Here is a 21990-nt window from a genome sequence, read left to right as displayed (position 1 = left end):
TAATTTGAGTCTAAAAATATTGGCATACACACCAAATCTTTTGTTTTTTGAGGCCTAAGATTTTTCTTTTTTTTTGGTTTTTGGTTTTCCTTATTTGTACATTCTTAATATTTTATAATCAATACATTATAATAAAAGAGTTGGGGAAAGAGTACAGACATTGCTTTCTTTGAAGCAGTTGGAGAAATAAAGTTCAGATGTGAAGAAAATTTAGTTTTCCAAAACTGAAAAAGGAGCCCCAAGTAAAAGCCAGTTCTTATTAAGCTCCTTTTTCTGTCCCATTTGATTTGCCTAATCCTGCTCATAATCATATCACCTAGCTGCTATTGTAGTTTTATCTCTGCACTTAATAACAATACAGTCTTACATTTGGATAGGCTTCACAGCCAACTTATCCTTCCCTATAGATGATTTGAATTGATCTGATTTGATCCTACAATAAACATAGGACATAAATAAGGACATGTATTGCTTCCCTAATTTTTGTAGATGTAGAAATTAAGACCCACAGAAGTGTAACTTACCCGTCTGACTCTTAGTCCAGTGCTTTTTCTTTTTTTTCTCCTAGGTAAGTTTTCTTTTTCTTTTTCTTCTTTTTTTTTAAAATAATTTTAACTTTTATGCTATTGAAGAGTTGAAATTTCTATCGTAATTGCAAATGTTTGTAGAACCTAAAAGTATAATTCCTGAATATCCTAAAAGTTTGTAGCTTTATAAGGTGACTTCCTTTTTTAAAGAATCTTGGATGTAACCTATTAAATCTGTACAGAATAATTTCATGTGTTTTGCCAATATTTTTATCATTAATATTACTTATAAATGTAGTATTTTTCAGTACACCAGTAAGGCACTGTGGCCCTCACTTTTAATACTGAGTTTTTTCTTTCAGTGCAAATCCAGCCTACCATGAGTTACTGTTAACTGTTTTATGGTATGGTGTTGTCCATACTTCAGCACTTGTGAGATGTACTGCTGCTAGAATGTTTGAGGTATGTAAACAAATGCTTCTCTCAGTTCAGATTATAATGATTTTCTTTGGAAGAAGGAGAAGGGAATGTTTTTTAAAAAAGTCTTTGCATACTATGTTATGTTGATGTATATTTTATGGCAATACAGTATCTAGTTGTGTACTGTGTGATGGGGCAGAAATTTAGCTTTGATATATTTAAGAATGTTTTCTAGCCTTATTGGTTCCTTGGATGTTATTCTATTATCAGTTCTATTTCTCAGATTTTCTTTTAAATCTTATTTTAATTTCCATCCTATATAAATCTTTCTGACTGTACTTTTCTATATATTGAGATAAAATGGCTATTAAAATCAATTAAAACAATATAAGATATATTTAAAGTTGTAAATTATAGTTGGATTCATGAATAATATTCAAAAATCAATTATTGCAAATATGAAAATATTTACTTTATTGATTACTTCTACTTGTTTATTTTCTCATGTCATATCTAGAATAACATCCCTGTATGTATATTAACTGCCCGTAGACTTATTAAGAGAGAAGAGACTGTTTAACTAGATTTTCTTAAATTGCCACCTACCCAAGTTAAGTATGAAACTTGAAATGCCTATCTGTTGAAATTGAAATATCCATCACAGAGGAAATGATGCCATAACCTACTTTATTTATTCATTCATTCATTTGTTTATTGATTGATTTATATCTCTAGAACTTGAATTTGAAGACTAAAATTGATTTAGAGTGTTTCTTACTGCTATTGAGTCTTGCCATAGAGCCTGACTGCCTGGGTTCAGTGTCTGTCTCTGCTACTTAGCAGCAAGTTCAAACTTCTCTGTGCCTTAGTTTCCTCATCTACACAATGAAGATGATAATAAGTATCCATCTCAAAGGATTTTTGTTAATACGAAATGAATTAATACTTGTAAAGCCCTTAAAACAGCTTCTGGCACATAATAAAAACTAAATAAATGTTAACGACCATTACCATTATTATTCTTTTTTTTCCTATCATGCTATTTCACAAAGTAATATATAGTTTAGGTAACATGTATTTATTCAAGCTAAAATTATCCCTAATATGCATGTGATTCTTAAAATATCTTAAAGCATTTATTTCCTTAAAAAGAATTGGTTAATTCAGTGCTTTGGATAATTTTTCCTGAATTTCAGGATTTTTCCACAATTTAAGATAAATTACCATTTGAAGAATAGAGCACTGGTATGTTTAAAATATATATCTTCTAAAACTATTAAATATATAAAATGGATTTGTGAAATCTAAAGAAAATTCCAGTTTTACCAGGAGGTTGAACATCCTTTGTCCACGTTACTCCCTATGTTATTATACATACTTAATGAAAAAACTATAATCAGGTGTTCTTTGTCAAGTTAAATGCCAAATTAAAAATTCAGCTTGCTTTGTAGTAAAAGTTCCTTGTGAGTATAAATAATTTTTGGTTATTCAGTATGCTGAAAAAAAGTCATCCATGAGAGAAAAAGGCATCCTTTTATATAAAGAATGGTCTTTAATACACTCTTCTCATAGGATTTTATTCTAAGACCCTAAAAGCTACTTCTTTCTCTTAAACCATTTGTTTTTCAAATTATGTATGCACTGATAAAGCATACCATATAAATGAAAATAATTTAAGTAAATAAAATGAAATATCCTCTTTTTATTTGTTTTTGGGTTCTTTTTTTCTTCTTATGTGGAGCTTTTGTCTGGTTTTGGTTTCTATGTTTACAGTCAGTGCTGGGTTGGAAACTGTGCCTATGCTACAGCAGTTTTCGGTGTTCTTTCAAGTTGATTATGAACTTCTGAGTTGAATTTGAGAGACTTCAATATTTTTTCAAATTCATTTATAATAAAAAAATTTCAGTGATCATGCCAGTAAAAGTCATCAGTAGAGGGGCGCCTGGGTGGCACAGCAGTTAAGCGTCTGCCTTTGGCTCAGGGAGTGATCCTGGCGTTATGGGATCGAGCCCCACATCAGGCTCCTCTGCTATGAGCCTGCTTCTTCCTCTCCCACTCCCCCTGCTTGTGTTGCCTCTCTCGCTGGCTGTCTCTCTCTGTCAAATAAATAAATAAAATCTTTAAAAAAAAAAAAAAGTCATCAGTAGAAAAAATTAAAGTTACTTTTCTGGGGGTGCCTGGGTGGCTGAGTCGGTTGATTTCAGCTCAGGTCATGATCTCAGGGTCCTGGGATCGAGCCCGGCATCAAGCCCCACATCGGGCTCCACCCTCAGCAGGGAGTCTGCTTGAGGATTCTCTTTCTTGCTCTCCCTCTGCCCGTCCCCCTGTTTGTTCTCTTTTTCTAAAATAAATAAATCTTTTTAGGGGTGCTTTTTAGATGTACCTGGGTACATCTGCCTTCGGCTCAGAGCATGATCCCAGTGCTCTGGGATCGAGCCCCACATCAGGCTCCTCTGCTAGGAGCCTGCTTCTTCCTCTCCTGCTCCCCCTGCTTGTGTTCCCTCTCTTGCTGGCTGGCTCTCTCTCTCTGTCAAATAAATAAATAAAATCTTTAAAATAAATAAATAAAATAAAATAAATAAGTCTTTTTAAAAAGTTACTTTTTTGTCAGTGAGCCCTATTTTGAACAAAACCATACTGAAAGAATAAGTGTGTTTAATAAGGTTTTTTTATACTAATACTTTATAATTTATAATTGTGCCTTCTATCCCCGGCAAGTGAGTTAATTCAAAGTAAAAACATAAAAAGCAGGACATTTCTAATAAAAGAAAATTTTTTTTAAATTTTTTATTATATTATGTTAGTCACCATACAGTACATCATTAGTTTTTGATGTAGTGTTCCATGATTCGTTGTTTGCATGTAACACCCAGTGCACCATGCAATATGTGCCCTCCTTAATACCCATCACTGGCCTATTCCAGTCCCCCACCCCTCTCCCCTCTGAAGCCCTCAGTTTGTTTCCCAGAGTCCATAAAAGAAAATTTTTAATGTGAGACCCGAAACTGTTGAGAAGAAAGCAAGAAATGGATATACCAGGAACATAATATGAGGTACTTAATGAAATTGGATGCTAAATATAGCTCTAAGTTTTCAGATACCAGGACAAAAAGGGGAAACCCAATCAATCATATTATTCTCATTGTTAAGTAAGAGGCAATATGTTACTTTTTGAAGTGACAAATTATTATTGAAATTGATTTATAAAGAAACTTTATCACGTGACATAATGGATTTCCCAAAAGATGCAGAAAAGAACTTCATGTAATGATTCCTCATATCAGTCATAAGGAAGCTAAGCATGTAACAGCAGCCAGCTCAAAGACCTCTGGGGCTTGTGAGACAGATGTGGCTGAGTCCGTTTTCTAACTCCGCCTATTGCCTCTAAAACACCGGACAAGTTACATAACTTCCTCCCTAAGGCTCCGTGTCTTCATCTGTTAAAACATTGGTAGTAATTGTACTTAGCTCACCAGGTTTAGCGATCAAATGAGGGGCGCCTGGGTGCTTCAGTTGGTTAAGTGTCTGCCTTCAGCTCAAGTGGTGATCCCAGGGTTATGGGATCAAGTCCTGCATGCGGCTCCCTGCTAAGCGGGGAGCCTGCTTCTCCCTCTTCTTCTGCCACTCCCACTGCTTGTGCTCTCTCTCTGTCAAATAAATAAATAAAATCTCAAAAAAAAAAAAAAAGCTCATACAATACATTGTATGTAAAATGTATAATAATCAATAGCTCTTAAATTTTGCTTTTTGATTTTCTAGCTTACTAAAGAAATTACACTTAAAACTGCACAGCAGTGAAAAATTAACTTGTCCCCTAGATTATCCCCCCTTTTTTTTTAATGCTTTTAGGCTGGCACAAGATAGCAGACACTTTAAGATACACTTTACTGATTCAAATCTAAGCTATTTTATTTATAAAGTGGTACAGAGAAGAAAGTTTTATTTAACAGTATTTTAACTTCTTTCCCCTATTTCTTTCTGCTTGACATCTGTAATGTTTAAGGCAGTAGCAAAAGTTCCTTTGTCATTTTATTCCAGCCTAATTATCCATGTATTTTTATAAAAATAATTTCAGAATATCGAAGTAGATTTTAAAGTCAATCAGTTGTTAAATAGTAATAGATTATTGTAAAATTAAGAATCCCATGTAAAGGGAGTTCTGCTGTCTCTGATATGGTGTGTAGGAGGAATGTGTTAACATGCAGTGTTAGGTTTTTGTTACTAAAAATTCCACAGCATGTTCCATATTCCATGAGGCCTAGATCCATTACAAGGTGAACAGATTGATTAGCATTTAGGATTCATTTGTTTTTAAATTCTGAAATTGATAATGTAGGATTAGGATGTCACCCTTTTAAAAACAAAATGAATACTTCTCAATATGGTCCTCTTCTAGATTTAGGGTTGGTTGCTAAATGGATTATTTTATCATCAGATTATAGAAATAAGTCAATTGTGTTTATCGTATTTCTCTTATTCCTTTGAGCTTTTAGAGAAATGTAAAATAACAAACTAAAATGTTAAGTACTTGGATCAGCCAAAGCAATTTTTTAATTAATAATTTCTTCATTCAAATATATCATAAATCTTATGTCTTGGAATACTCATAATAGTTAAACTCACATTTCTTGAATGCCTAATCTTTGTCAGACACAATATTTAGCTAATTATGCGCAGTTCGTAGCACAATGATCCTTTAAGATAGATAACAATATCACCATGTTCAGATGAGAAAACTGAGTTTCAAGAGATTATGTAATATATCTAAGGCCACAAGGCTAATAAGTGGAGAGGTAGAGTCTGAACCCAGATCTAATTCCCACATGTGATACTTTCCACTTAAGGCTGCATTATGTCTCTGTACCTCAAAAGAGAAAACTATGTGATGTAAAAGGTTGGGAATTGTCCTTGATTTTTAAGTTGACTTGCCATAGAACAATCAGAAGCAGTTTAGTGGTGTCTGCTAGCCATTTGGATTTGGTTTAAAAACAGTCCAGTTTGTACCTTGTTGGTCATAATAAAATGACACCAGATTTACTTCAACATATTTAACCATAGAATCCGGTATATATCCTCTTTTTAGTTAAAAAAAAAAAAGAAAGAAAGAAAGAAAAGCTTTCTTTTAAATTGCATTTAATTGAACACAGAAACTGCATGGAGACTTTGACCAAAAGTACAAACTGCCATTGAATTGGTGACAAACTCTGTTTTTGTGGACTGCTAGGCTGTTTAAGCTTTATTTTCCTCCTGAGCATTCTCTGCCTTTATAAAGCACTCTAGTAGCAATATTTGCTTAGCTTCTAATTTTGGTTTTGCTTTTGTGTTTTCTCTCTTTCTCTTGGTTGTTCCTTTCTTCTTCCCGTGGCACTGTGTTTGCTCTTTCCATGCATCACCTGTGAATACCCCCTACGCTGACCAATCAGCTGTTGGTGAAGGGGGTGAATGAAACTCTGGTAGCTCAGAGGGTTGTTCCTGCTCTCATTACTCTCTCCAGTGACCCTGAAATGTAAGTGTCATCCCTGCCTTTTACATTCAGCATCCCTTTCAAAATGTGCCTGTCAAGAAATAACCATCAGCTTTTAAGTCCGTTAAAGAATATATTCACCTCTTTAAAATAATAGTATTGGATTATGTTCACTTGATTTTAAATTTTATTATACTGTTCATGTATCTTTTTTTAATGTTGACCATCGCATTTGGAGGCCATATATGAAAAGAATACATTAATATCATTCTCAATAAACATTTCCAAAACTTAGTATATGCTGATGGACTATTTCTTCCAAGCCAAGAAAGGATGCTCTGCTAATCTCACTAACATGTTGTTACCAGTAAGTATAGTGGCATGAACCAAAGGCTTAACATTTTAATGTCTCGTGTGGGTGACTAAACCAAGAAAGACCAATGAGTCTGCCTGCCCATCCTCAGTCACAGCTAACCCAGTTCTCATTCCAGTTTACCAAACCATTTTTTATTGCATGTTGACTGGTTTACAGCTGACTCTTCGAGGCATGAGTGAAGCGTTAGTTGACAAGCGGGTTGCTCCGGCCCTTGTTACCTTGTCCAGTGATCCTGAATTGTGAGTTCCACAGACTGCGACCTTAAGTTATCCTGTCTGTCTTTTTGAGCATTCTTCTTGGTCTGCTTTTTTTAAATTTAATTTGTCATTGCTAGAGACTAATACAGTATATTTACCTTGTACTTACTTTGATATACATTTTAATAATCAGTTAATAATCAGTTTTTCATCTCAAAGAAAGTTTCAGTTTCTCTCTTTTTTAATTCTAACAGCTCTGTCAGAATTGCCACAATTCCGGCCTTTGGCACTATTATGGAAACGGTTATTCAGAGAGAGGTAGGAAATTATTGAAATTTAATATCTCTGTACTGTTGAGGTGATGGTACATTACAGATATGCACCAAGCGGTAGGGGGCAGGAAGGACTTATCTTTTATTTTATCTCTTAGTTGGTTATGGGCTGGAGGAATATCTCACTGTTTGAAAACATGAGAGCCTTACCCAAAGTATATTTTCATATCCTAAGGAAATCTCTACTTTCCTTCTAAGTTAGAAAATTAAATATAAGCCAACTCTTAGACGTTCCAATTTTAAGCCTAGCTGAGTATCGCAGTTTTGAATAATCTGCAAACCAGATCTAGTTCCAAAGCCTATCCAGTACACTTCTAGATAGTCTACATAAATTCCTGATTGTCAGTTTGCACAGATTTGAAGACAATTTTGCCAGATAACTTTAGGAACACAAACCTATTTCAGTTTCACAAATGGAGGCTAGAGGGCACCTCTGTTCTTATAACTGTATCACTGATACCAAGGTGCAAGTCTAGTGGGCTGGTATCATGTCACTGCAGCGCATAGGACTGTGACAACCCTCTGTTAGGTCTGCATTAGAAGATTATCAAGGTCTTTCTCCCTAACAGTATATTTTGATTTAGAAACTTGTGATTTATTTTCAAGTTTGTTAGGTTCTGTCTGCAACATTAACTATAAGACACTTCTTAAAATGAGTATCAGAATTTCATTCTTTATTATAAAATTGGACATGTTTTATACAAATGAAAAACCCTGTAGATTAGAAAATAAATCATTTGTGGACATATTACATAGCCACTTAAACGTAAACAGACATTTTACCCCCCCCAAAAGGAAGCACTATTTTATGACGTTTCTTTGTCAAAAAAGTTTTTTAACAACAAATTAAACAACTTAGTTATGGGGGGGAAGTTTTCTATTTTTTCCTTATATATTTCACTGTGAAGCAACATTAAAAAGTATTATTCTGCAAAGCTTGCAGTCTTGGCAGAATTTCAACATGTTCTTAAATCCTAAAATAAAAATATCTTTTAGGGAAATGTGAGTAAGATGTAAGTCATTAATGACTCATTGCTTTCAGAAGGTGAATAATTGGGTAACTTACACTGTGATTGGTTTTAAGAATTAAAATGTAGAGACAAAATCGTTATAAATTTACCTGTTTTTCTCTAAATACTATGGGGGGTTTTGCTTTTACATTTTCTTAGGGAATATTTGTATTTTCAAAAAATAAAAAAAGAAGAATTAACAAACAAAAATGTAAAATCTTTCTGAACCAAAAGACTAAATAAGTACTTGTTTAATTGTAAATTTCTACTGTCATGTTGATACAAATCATTTGAACCCATGCTGCAAGCCATGTTTAATGTGTAACATTCTCTTTAACAACTCTACTCAATTTTTAATGTTTTGTGAAATAACTGTACAATATCCAATTTTAAGTTGCTGGAAAGGGTGAAAATGCAGTTGGCTTCTTTTCTGGAAGATCCTCAGTACCAAGACCAGTATTCTTTGCATACAGAGATCATAAAAACATTTGGTAGAGTTGGTCCTAATGCAGAACCAAGGTTCCGAGATGAGTGTAAGTTACATTTTTCTACCTTTTTTCCCCCTGAATTATAATGTAAGATCAAAGCCAGAAGCTCCTCTCAGGATTTGTCCTATGTTAAAGCCCTTCTATACTTTTGTATACTGAAAGCTAAAAGTGAACCAAGTTGACTGTTGTGAACTGATCAATAATACTATAACTGGATAGTTTTTATACTACATACTGACTGCTGTAACACATATGAAAAGTAACTCATAAACAATTTCAAGTTATTTTTAAAACATTTTTAAGTAACTATAAATTTCAAAATACTATGTTGTGTTCTGTTTAAAGCTTACCATTTAATTCTCATTTTTAAGGACATTTTTATGTGTTTCTAGACATGTTCTTGTGAAAAATATGCTTTTCTTCCACTTACCATGACATTCAGCTATGATCAGTGATTTTGTTTTAATGCACAGCTTGTTCATCTACTAAATGATTTGCATAATTATCTGCTAAAGCATTTTCTCTAGTTTTTATAATATCTCTTTTACTATGGGCCTCAGTGTTTATGACAGCAATTTCTTTTAGTGGCATCAAAGTATCCAGTAATTATTATTCCAAAAGTATATGTCAGTTATCACTGCTATACTTTAGTCCTTTAATTTGTAGCGATTTGACATGCCTTAGAGAGACCACAAATTTGGCTTCTTAAAGTCATTTTGGTTTCTAGAACAAAATTAGATTCTCCCATGGTCTAGTTGTTGCATATCTGGCCTGATAATTTTAATATCAGTGTCATCAACAAAAAATATTGTTAGGGATTGGACAGCATTGTCCAAAAGGTCTTCCGAGGGCATAACACTTACTGAGCTACAGAAACACAATCACAAAATTATTTTTCGGTTGGGTAAAGTTGATAACCTGAGAAAATAGCAATATTTCGTCATTAGTTAACAGGAAAAGATTTGTTATTTTAGCTAGCAGTAGGGATAGTTTGAAATACTGTAACATCAGATTTATAAGTGATTCTGGTAAAAACTCTAAAGGTACTTTGACCATCTTTGTTGAGATTATCATTGTTCTGAAGTGGAGAGACTAAGTCTTGGCTCTTGGATCAAAGAATTGGCTAAGTAGGCATTGAATCTTTGGTGTGTGCCATGTTATAGAGTTAGTAACTTTCTCTAGATCATGATCTAACCTTTTTGTGTGCGTTCAGAAGAAAGATTTATGCATCACAGAGAAGAAAGACATTTTCTTTTCATAATCGTCCCAAAATAACAAAGGTCGACTTGGGAAAAGATCGATGATAGACGTTTCCACTGCTTGAATAGGTGTAATAAACCATTTGTTACAATTTAATGTATACCCACAAATATGTCTTATACAGTCTTCTTTCACATTCTGGTACAACCAGACTTTTTCCCCCCCCTTTAAGATAAAAAAACCTTTTTTTTCTTTTGTATTCACTGCCCAATCAATTGGCTTTCCTTCTACTTTAAAACTTTACCCTGAGGACCTTCATGTACTGTGTTAATAAGGTTAATGGTAAGAGTAGAACCCATATTGACAAGGATTCCATACTGTTATCCATCTTAATTTATAGACAATTGCTTTTAGGAGTTTACAAGAAGGACAGAGAATTGTTGAATTGTAATATCTTCCCCAGAGTGGCATTTTGGGTATTTGTCATTCTATTTCTTAGAGAATAGAGGACATTGATTCATCCAGTGGACTTTTTTCTTTTCCAGCTCTTCATTATCACAGGACCTTTTGGTCTTGATTTTTTTCAGGAACTACTGGTTTTATCTAGAACACAATTAAGTCTTTAATTGTTGTTTGTTTTCAGCTTTTTTACTTTATAAAGCTCTCTGAAAATGTTCAGTCATATGCTGGAGATTTTCTAACATGGCAATTTTACAATTCCGATTAGTTGTTTGGTTTTTTTTTAGAAGTTCTTTATTTCATTTCTGAGCCCATTTACAAAAAGAGAGGATAAGATTCCCCGTACTTTGGCTGTTGGATCTGCCCCAAATAGTTTCTGAAAGTTTATTGAAATGAATTCTTATGAAGTCTCCTGTTGATTGATTTTGTTTGTAGTGTAGACTATGTCCAGTCTGCCCTTAAGAGAAAAGCTGCAATGGCCTTATATTGTGCATTTCCTATTTTCCTTGCCCACTGAAGGTCAGTTGTAGAATTATGCATATCTTGGTTAGTAAATCTTTCAACCATTTCCATCTGAGGAGTTATCAATTAAGTAAATTAATTGCTACAGATGTGGTAGCTAGGATAATAAGTATGTAATGAAATGTTGAATACTGTAGTAAATTTTTGTCTATCTTTTGGGATTTAGGAGGATCTCTAATTATAGCCTTTAAATGGCTCTAGAGTTTAAAGTAACTTCTATAGATTTGTTTTCTAGTTAAGCAATTTTAAGGGGTTATTGTGCAGTATGGTTATTGAGTTTCTGAGAAAAACATTAAGGAAAAGATTACTTGTTTAGGAGGTCAGAAAAGAAGCAGAAGGAATAAAGAGGCCATGTGTCAATAGAAAAAGAAGTTTGAGGAACATTCTAAAGGTTTGGGTAGAAGGGAATCTCAGAGATTCTCTAGAGAGACTGTCTTAGAGCCACCATTTTGTTGAGGCCTCAGCATGCCAGTTAGTGAATTGGAGTTTCAGGGAATTCAGTGGGAAGTCAATGAATGTTTGGAGTTCTTGTCTCCCAGTTTTTCTCTAGAGCTCCTCTTAAGTATGTTGTTATTAATTTTGACAAGTCAAAATACCCTAAAAATGGCCTTTGTTATTCTAAGTTTTCATGGTTGGTTTTTGTTTTTGTTTTGTTTTGTTTTTACCATTTACTAAAGTATGTATAAAAGTTGTGATTATAGTGTCGGTTAATTAGAAAGCAGGAGGCTTTTCTAAGAGGAGATTGTGGCTTTCACATACATAAACTCAATGCAGACATGAAAGAAGTCACTACAGTTGGTCAGAAGTATATGCTTCTGAGTGGTGTTTTGGGTTCCCCAACGAAGCAGAGATTAGAAAGGGGCCCTGTGAGCAATACTTTAATAGTCACTGATCCTGGAACCATTTCTCCAAGGAACCCTGGTTTTACTGGGAGCTGGTATTTATGAAACACAGTCTTAGGCCCTAGAGGTGCTCATTGCCACTGAATTGGATATTTTTTCTTGGGCCATCGCTTTTATTTTAGCAGTAGGATGTCTATATTTTTGAAATTTTATATTATTCACTGAGACAGAAGATGATCTTGAGCCCTTTGAGTGACTTGAACTGAACCACCAGTGCTCTTTGACATTGGTCTTGCTAAGAATTTGAGAAACTAAAGCTAAGAATTGTTTTTTGGAGTGAAATAATTTGATCTGACAAAGAATAAGTATACTATATTTGTCCTTTGTTTAATAGCAGTGGTAATACCTGAGTTTTATAAAGAAACTTATTTCTAAAGATAACACAAGAGGTAGATTGTTTACATTTATTTGTTTGGTTTTCATCTTTCAAATTGGGAAATTTAATTCCAGTGAGGCCAAATGACCTGTGGACATCCTTGTAATTAGGTTATAGAGATAGCGCTATGGTCTGTTCCTTCCAAATGTTTTTATTCTGAACAACATGCTTTCCTCTCTAGTAAGAAAAAGCAGATAAAGGATTTGAAATCATCTAGAACTAAAATGAAATTTTATAAATTTTAAAAGGAAAAAAATTTTGTTTAATGTATGAGTGAAGTGTATGAGATGTTTTAGATAAAAATCTAACAATTTCTTTTTTTCTTTTTTCAGTTGTTATACCACACTTGCATAAGTTAGCCTTGGTGAACAATTTACAAATCGTGGATTCTAAAAGACTGGATATTGCTACCCATCTTTTTGAAGCCTATAGTGCACTTTCCTGTTGTTGTATCCTTGCTTTATTAATGTGTATCTATATTTATATAACCAGTCTTACAGTGAACCTCAGTTGTTAAAGTTTGGAAGTTAGTATTTTTTTCTTCAACTTACTTACATAATGGTTATAGAAGATTAAAATTTGGTCGACTTGCCCCACTGCTTGTTCTAGCCATGTCATAATTTTAAAAGATGACTTTAAGTCCTCTGTGCTTCTATGTTCTATAATTTTGAAACACTGACTAAAGTTTTATCTATGTTAACTGGCTATGTAACTGAGCAAGAAATGAGTTATACCTGAAGCTTCTGTTAATCAAAAGGAAGCCTTGTATGTGTTCTGACAGTTGGTTTTTCAGTGAATGTTTAACCATCTGTATCCAGTGGAAGGCTATGGAAAGATAATCACTCATTGAGGAAGTATAGTGCCAACATCACTGATCATCTCCAGTGATGGTAGAACTGAAGGAAAACTCAAAGATCATCTAACCCATGTCAACTACTACATTTTATAAATGATTAAACTAAAGCTTAAAGACATTAGTGACTTCTTCTGTTTTTTATAGTTAAAAGCAAAACTATGACTACAACAAAGAACTTTAGCTGTCCTATTACATGTTCTTTTTACTATCCTAGGCCTAGTAAAATAACATTAAGAAGGAAGCAAAGATAAAGATGGGCAGAGTGAGTTCCAGCTTCTCTGCTCTCCCATTAAAAGGCAGGCGAGGTCAAGAAAGAGGAAATAAGAGATTGAAAAAGGAATGAAAGGCTGAATATGCAAAAAAAACTATAAAAGTACATGCTAGACAACATAATCAGAGAATTCTGATTATAACAGAAAAAAAATGGCAGTAGAGAGAGGTTCCTAGGAGAAAACAGAGGACAAAGGAAGTTTCAGGATTAATATTTATGGTTCCATATTATTATATGCCAGTTTGAAGTAGTAAGTCAAGTGAACAAGTAATTTTAAATAAATATGTTCCAAAATACCACTGATTGATATTTTGGTAAATACCAATTCATTGGTAGTGGATTCTTGACTGGAACGTTCCAGTGGGAGGCTTTGTTTTGAATAAATCAAATAGGGAAAGTGGAAACATAGAGCTGTTAAGGAGCTGTTTGTCCTTTTGGAAATGTTAAAACTTGAAGTTGGATGAGTAGTTGAGAACATTTTATTTTTAGGAATCTACTATAGATTACCTATTCATGTGGATGCTGTAAGCCATGTTTTTTATAATACAGATTTTAAAGTGGCAGAGACACCATATTTTGGTAATTTTGTACTTCAGCTATCCATGTATCTTCTATAAGTTTATTTCCACTAAAAGGAGAACTTAGTATTATTCTTGATTTATCTTGTTGGCATTTTCTACTTAGGGAAGATAGAGGAAGCAAAAAGAGGAAGTGATATTCTGAATTGGCAAGGAAGAACTCTTTACTAATGGAGAAGTAACAAGACCCTTTCAAGAAAGTAATAATGGCATGTCAAAGTTTGTATTCCAAAGCAAGAAAATATTGCTATGTTTATACCTTCCCTAGACTTTGTGAAAATAGATGTTTAGAAACTTAAGCAAAAAGTTATGTGTAACCTTATGTAGCAGAGAGTTTCTAAAGGAGTATGCCTCAAGGGAAACTGGGAAGTCAAAAGATCAAAAATTGTAGCTGTATAAAACCAAATATTCCAAGTAGGCAAGGCAGTAGTTTCTAAAGCACATAGAATCTGTATAGAAAGAATATTTTTGTGGGTTTAGGTACGCACACAATATAGAGTAAATATAATAAAGTCTTTACACCAATACAGTAAGGAGAAGAACATCTTAACAGTAGACCCACTTCAAGTACTAAAATTGTTAGTTCTACATGAGTCATAACTTGTACTTGTGTCAACAGAGTGGTATGGCCACAATAAAATCACGTTGTTCTGTGATCCAGATCTGTTCTGAGGTTCCATTGCATTCTGAGCTGATAGAACACAAGAGTATTCCTTTCAGCAGTGACATCATATTTTAATAAGGACATGGGAAAACTATACTGTTTAACATTAAGTATAGTAATAAGTCAAAAAATCATGTTTTAAAAAAATTTGAAGGAATTTAGAAATGTTTAACCTGGAGAAGACCTAGCTTGGAGATGAAAAAGTAATTCAAAAATTATTTTAAATGTTATGTAGAAGAAAGTTTAGGCACACTGTGTAACTCAGGTGTAGAGCTAACACTAACAAGAAGGTTATAGAGAGTCTGATTTTATAAGGAAAACTTTCTGGGGGCACCTGGGTGGCTCAGTCAGTCAGGCGTCCACCTCTTGATTCGGCTCCAGTCATGATCTCATGGGTCAGGGATTGAACCTCCTGTCTGTCTCTGTACTCACAGGGAGTCTGCTTCTCTCCTTCTCCTCCCTCCGTCCCTCTGTGCACTTTTTCTCTCTAAAATAAATAAATAAATCTTTAAAAAAGTCTTTAAGGAAAACTTTCTAATTTAGCTATTTAACAATGGATTGATCTCTCTTATGAAACTATGCATGTCCTGTCATTATTAGCAGTTAGAGGCTTTATGGCCATCATTTACAGATGACATAGAGGTGATTCCTATATCAGTTTCCATCCCTTAAGAAAGATCGTGTGATTCCACAAGGAAAATGTATAACCAAACAGTGAGTAGAAAGAGAAGACTTACCTCTTTACCTCCAAATAAGGCCATCTTCAGCTTCTTAATCCATGCCCATATTCCTCTAGATCAGACTCTTTTTTTTTTTTTTTTTTTGAGAGTCAGAGAGTACGAGCCGGGTGGGGGGGGCGGTGCAGAAGGAGAAGGAGAGAGAATCTTAAGGAGGCTCCACATCCAGTGGGGAGCCCAGTACAGAGGTTGGTTTCATAACCCTGAGATCATGACCTGAGCTGAAGTCAAGAGTCAGTGGCTTAATCAACTGAGCCACCCAGGCACCCCAATCAGACTCTTAACTACTAGTTGAAAGGTCATTCACAGTTACATTTTGGTGGTACTTTCCCCATATCTAGAAAACAAGACTACATAGCCATTATGTTGCAGCCCTCTCTATGACTGTAGGGATTAGTTCAACCAAATGATGTCTGTGTTTTTAGTACTTAATAAATATAAGTCACTCATTATAGGAGTCTTATTTACAAACAATATTTATTCATAACTATTTTTTTAAGTTTATTTAGGTCATAAATATATGTTTTTTTAAGATTTTATTTATTAGAGAGAGAGAGTGAGCGAGCACAAGCTGGGAGAGAGGGAGGAGAAGCAAACTCCCCGCTGAGGAGGGACCCCGATGCACGGCTCAATCCCAGGACCCTGGGACCATGACTTGAGCCTGAAAGCAGATGCTTAACTGAGCCACCTAGGCGTCCTGGTTGTAACTGTATTTTTAAGACAAAAGTTATATATTTTACTGATTTTTTTTAATTAATGAAACTCATTATAATTTTTTTTCCAAAAAGACTAACTCATCTTTATAAGGGAATTTATTTACTGGCATTTTTCACCTTAATATGGTATATATAATATTAAATAAAAATCATTTTTAAATGGCTAACAACTATAAGGTAAGAATGTGCTGTGAATAAACAAAGGGAATTGTTTTCTTGACAAATACACCTGCTTTCTTGATCCCTTTGAATGTCAGGATAATCAACTAAAACTCAAAAGTGACCAGGAAATATAACTAGTACTAAACTTATGTTATTATAGTAAAAGTTCTCTTACCCAATTCAATTAGGACCAATAGTAGGCCAGTTTAATAGGATGGTTAAAGCAGGAAATCAAGAAAATGGTTTATATAACTTATTTTAACTTAAAATACATAATATTTTCTTTACCAATATTTTGATGTAGGACTGAGGTATTTCTTTTGTGTGAGTCTGCTTAGTAGACTTAAATATCTTTCTTAGATAAACGCACATCCATAACATAACTGTGATTTTCAGTTTAAGCTTCTTTAAAGAGGATCCAGAAACATTTCTGATACTGGGTATAGACCTTTTTTAGTTCTTTATCTTTTTCCTAATCTTTTACAGTTGTTTCACACAGACATAATTAAACAGCACCATTTTAAGCTATTGGCCTTTACCAATTCTTTCAAACCTTTCAACTTAGTTGTCATGGAAACGTTAATTTTCTTACTTTTCATACTCATTTAAGCATCCAACTAAATTACATGATTTAATTTTTACACTTACTGCATGCGTTTACATAACGTGTCATTAAATTAAGTAGTGTTACAATAATGAAGACCACTGGCATTAAGGGATTCATGAGGATAAACACAATTGACTCTTGGTAAGTGACTAGCTCAACAAATGAGAATCATGTTTGCAGGAAGCCTGTTTGCTCTAAGTGATCTGTGTCTTTAGGCATCATTTTTATTAGTCTGTTGTTCTGTTGGACGTACAAGTTTGGTTTTTTTTTTTTAATTCCCTTAACTGCCTTGTCTCAAGTCATTTCAGAGGATTTAATGGTTAATCACTTCTTACCTGGTCTCAGATGTTTACGGACTGACATGGAACATCTTTCTCCGGAGCATGAGGTGAGCCACCATGATGATTAAGCCACTGTGATTATCTGTGCCACATTCATATGTTTTCATATCCTCTATAGACTTGCATTCTTTATGTGAGGCACAATTATGACATGCTGTGCTTAATTCTTTTAAAACTAGTGTAGGGTCATTTTATGGCTTTACTTACTGGTTAGGAGATCTTGAAAAGCTCCTTTAACATCTTTGATCCTCTGTTTAATTCTGTATAGTAGGGATTACATGCTTTCCTTCACTGAATGTAATTAGAATCTAATGAGCTAATGTACATGAAATGTTTTTTAATCTGTAAAATGCTATGCGTTTTGATCTCTGACCATTAACTTTCTTAGAAGCAAAGTTTCTGTTTTCTGTCTCCCATTTCCTTATAACTCTTTTATTCTATTTGTCTTCCTTGTTTCCTCCAAAACCGTTTATCATTTATTTCCTATTCTGCATCTTCAGCCTGTTTATCTACCCATGGTAGATATCATGGCAGGTTTGATTTTTTTTTTTTCCTGTTTTTCCAGCTTTTTACAGAGGAAGCTTAGATTATTTACTTTTAGACTTCTTTTCGGATACATGAATTTAAAACTGCGTATTCCTTTAGGCACATCCTGTGCATTTGCTACATTGTATCTTCGTTATCATTCAGTTCAAATTGGATTCTCATTTCTGTTATTAATTGATGCATGGGTTTTGTTTAATAAGGTAAATTAAGATTTAATTCTCCTACATTTTTATCAGTTTTTTGTGATCTGCTTCTTCTGTTAGCTCTTGAAACATGTATTAAAGTTAGGAGTGGGAATTCTCTCTCCTTGTAGTTTTTTCGGTCTTTGCTTGGTATGTTTTATAGGTGCCCTCTATCAGGTTGAGGAGGTTCCCTTTTATTGTTCCCTTTTATTGTTTATTGGTTGACTTTTTATCATGAAAGAGTGTTGGGATATTGTCAAATGTTTTTTCTGCCTCAGTTGAGAAGATCGTGTGGTAATTTCTTTTAATCTCTTGATTCATTGTTTTACACTAATGGATTTTTGGACATTAAATCAACCTTTGCATTCTTACAATAAGTCCCACTTAGTTATGGTGCATAATTCTTTTTATATGAAGCTGAATTTGGTTTGCTAGCATTTTGTTGAGGATTTTTGCTTCTAAGGTGAAGGCTAAGCCTACAGGATAGAAGAAACGAGATATTATAAGGTGTATTTCTCCACCCTCCATTAGGGTAGGTTGGACTGAAAATAGGAGTTGTTAAAAGTTTTTCAAAGGATCAGACTCCCAGATTTCCTTTCCAACCCTGGTAGAACTCTGGAACTTTACTTTTTAAACTTGGGATATCACACGTAGCTGAGAACAGGAATGAGTGCTATAAGGAGAAGAGGGAAATTAAGTGAAGGCATGGTGACTGGAAACCTTGCTACCTTTCCCCTTCTTGGATCCAAGAATCCTGGCAGTCAAAGTTTGGTTTGTGCCCGATTTACCTTAAGAGGATCCAAGTTACTCATGCATGAAGAGATTTTAATCAGCATTTTAGTGCCCCAGTCTTTAGTGGACATCCCAAGATCACCAACCATTTGAGAAAAATCTCTAACATCAAAGACGGAGATGAAAACATACATGCAATAAAGAGGGTACTGGAGGAAACAGACAATGCAGGGAGCAGAAGAAAAAGTACAAAAAACTCCCCCCAAATACAATAAAGCAAGAACTAGCTAAACAAATAAAATCTATAATCTGTGAGAAAACCAGAAAAGATTCAAAAACGAATTAATCTAGATCTAACATGCATATGACAAAAGTCTCATTTAATAACCAAAGTCCTTACCATAATCTGCAAGGCACTTTAAGATCTGGCTCCCTCCTCCTCCACATCTCAAACCTCATCTTTTATCCTCTCCTTTGCTCACTCTGCACCCACCACTCTGGCCTCCTTGCTTAGAATGTGTTAGACATACTCTCACCTAGATGGAGCCTTTGCTCAGCCTCTTCCTGGTGTCTAAAACACTTGCTCCTTTATCTCCTTATCTCCTTCAGGCTTTTCCTTGAATGTCATCTCCATGAAGCCTGCCTGCGACACCTCCATATAAAGTGTAACATTCTTCACCTTGGCTTCCTAGTACCCTATATTTTACTCGATATTCTTTCCAAAGCCCTATCACCTTCTAATATACTATGTAACTTACCTATTTTTTATATTTATTGTGAACAACATAAGCTCTCCATAAGGAGGGAATGATGTCTGTTTTGTTTGTGCATTCTTTGTATCTAAAAAAGTGCCTGGCACATAGTAGATGACAGTAAATTTTTGTTGTGTAGTGACCTCCATGCCCAAACATGGGCCAAGAATATTCAGGAAGACCATTCAGTTTCTGGTGTGGTTGCCAGCAATTGGAGGAGCAGCTTAGATCCCTCCACCCTTTCCATCACTCACTCAGTTTCCCTGAAAAAATTATGTTAACTCTTAGATGCCCACTGTATTCCCAGTTGCATTTTAGTAGCCACAGACGTATATCTGGTCCCTGTTCTAGACATTAAAATAGAGCATCTTGCTATTTGCAACCTGGAGAAAGCAAAGGGGCATGGGACAAACAGCTTTTACTGGAAAAATATGTGTGATCATGGTATGTGTATATGTTAAATGTATTGATGTATACAAATTTTACTTTTAACATTAGATGGTAGGAAAAACTAAGGGAGAGTTGAAGTCAGTTAGAAGGAAAGTTAGTGAAAATCAAAATCAGTTATTAGGTTATATGATTGAGGTCTTTTAATACTATTTCTGCCCATGGTATAGCAATTTAATGTGAATTTCTTTAACAAAGTGACTGCCAGAACTTTACATTTTTAATTAACATTAGTTTGTGGTAATATTAAAAATTAAATTAAAAAGTTTAGATTAAGTAATAGCATTTCACTATTATAAACGAAAGCCATTTCACTAAAAAGTAGTTCACTAAAGTCATTTTTTTTTTTTTTTGAAATCAGGTCATTTTAAGTTCCATGATAAAAGAATGTGAACAAAAAGTAGAGAACAAGACCGTCCAAGAGCCTCAAGGGTAAGACATTAATTCTCTTTTTAAGGCTTCATATTAACCTTAATTTCTCTATCTAAATTTTCTATAGATGGGTATGGTGTTTTATTTTGTGTTACTTTTAAGTCATTTATTTGGAAGGCAAGAAAATTATTTAAATCAGTGGTTACCAAATGCTAGTTTATAAACCATCTGTATCAGAATTTTCTGGGGAATTTAAAATTTAGATCTCTACCCCCTGCTCTGTGTCATCCTCTCGATCTGATTCAGCCTTGGGATCTGTATGTTTAAAAGCTCAAGACAATGTGATAGGTAACTGGATTTGGGAATCACTGGCCAAAATAGTTTCTTAGAAATTTGTGACAGGAATTATAAGATGTAACTTGATTCACTGCATAAAGGGTTGTAAACTTGTGAATGTTCTGTTCACATGCTCCTAACCAAACTAACTAGAATTCAAAGACTGACTGAAGTTAACATATAAGCACAGATGTGAAAGAGTAAAGGTGGGCATTCAGGAGAGGAAGTAATTTACAAATAGACTGTGTGTACTCTTACCTCTTATTGATGTAACCTTGAGCAGTTAATCTTAAATAGACTCTGTTAGGCATAAAAAGCTCAAAGGTTTTTCCTTTATAAAGCTGACTACTAGGAATAAGTGTATCCTATCAGACTAGGTACCCAGACACACACACACCTCCCCACACCCCCGACCTCTCCCATACACATGTACATATACAGCTTTTTACTACTTACTGTATGTCAGAGCCCTTTCTTGAGCCTTCTGGGATGGTAGGAGCTCTCCTACCATTGTAGCCGTGGAAGGTTAAGACAGTAAAAATATTTTCATAGGCTTCAATTCTGAACACACTAATCCATAAAATTAACACCAAAGCAAACACTTCTGTTCTTTTGTCATACATTTAAGTGTTAAGATTATTTGGTGCCTTATCAGTTGAAAATGTAAAAAGTTTGGGGACAAAATTAAGAAGAATATGTGAAATGCATTCTAAATGAAATTTCATTAATTAGCATGCAGGAATTAAGAAAGACAAAAATATCTTTATAAATTCGTAAGATTGCTTCAGTTATATGACCTTCCTTTAAAAAAAAGTTTATTTTTATAATCATATTTTCCCATGTTATTCAGATCTTCTATATTATTTTTTTAACTTTTAGATAATTACAAAAAACACAAAATAATGTAGTGAATTGCTATGCACTCATCACTCAGCTTAATAATTATCAACTCATAGTCAATTTTACTTCATCCATTCCCCTCCTGTATTCTGGTATGTATCTCTAAAAGACAAATGCTGTTTTTTATAACATAAACATAATGTCATTAACACTAAAATAACAGCTTCTTAATAATATCAGTTATCTAGCCTGTGTTCAAATTTCTGATTGTTTTATAAATGTCATTAGGGATTTGTTGTTTGTTTTTTCCTTACAGCCTGTTTCTTTGAGTCAGGATCCAGAGTTCCATTCATTGCAATTAGTTGACATGTCTCTTTAGTCTCTTTTAATCAATAGGTTCCCCTTCTATCTTGTTTTTTTCTTCATGTACTTATTGAAGAAATTGAGTCTTTGTTCTGTAGAGGTTCCCACAGTCTGAATTTGGTTAATTGCATTTCCCTCTTGTTCTTAACATGTTCCTCTGTATTTCCTATAAATTTGGTGGTTGGGTCCAGATTTGGAGACTTCATCACATTCAG

At 34.2% G+C, this 21990-nt stretch overlaps 1 protein-coding gene across 8 annotated transcripts in view; it reads left to right on the top strand.

Moving 5' to 3' along the window:
- RELCH (RAB11 binding and LisH domain, coiled-coil and HEAT repeat containing) overlaps positions 1 to 21990 on the top strand; it is a 115108-nt gene that overhangs the window by 78314 nt on the left and 14804 nt on the right. For 5 of the 8 annotated variants that reach the window (XM_087869769.1, XM_087869768.1, XM_045790219.2 and 2 more), the window contains 7 exons: positions 890 to 989; positions 6371 to 6453; positions 7239 to 7302; positions 8721 to 8859; positions 12606 to 12722; positions 17164 to 17252; positions 20226 to 20296. In XM_087869769.1, the coding sequence (XP_087725895.1) occupies positions 890 to 989; positions 6371 to 6453; positions 7239 to 7302; positions 8721 to 8859; positions 12606 to 12722; positions 17164 to 17252; positions 20226 to 20296 (663 nt within the window). Of the gene's footprint in view, positions 1 to 889; positions 990 to 6370; positions 6454 to 6943; positions 7027 to 7238; positions 7303 to 8720; positions 8860 to 12605; positions 12723 to 17163; positions 17253 to 20225; positions 20297 to 21990 lie in introns of those variants that run through there. The other 3 variants (XM_045790220.2, XM_087869766.1, XR_015727584.1) reach the window with 2 other exon arrangements.

The sequence above is a fragment of the Ursus americanus genome, chromosome 19 (genome assembly GCF_024610735.1).
Source record: "Ursus americanus isolate L20-20 chromosome 19, mUrsAme1.1.p, whole genome shotgun sequence".
Classification (NCBI taxonomy): Eukaryota; Metazoa; Chordata; class Mammalia; order Carnivora; family Ursidae; genus Ursus; species Ursus americanus.
Note: the sequence above shows the minus strand (reverse complement) of the source record. Positions and strands in the feature narration are given on the sequence as shown.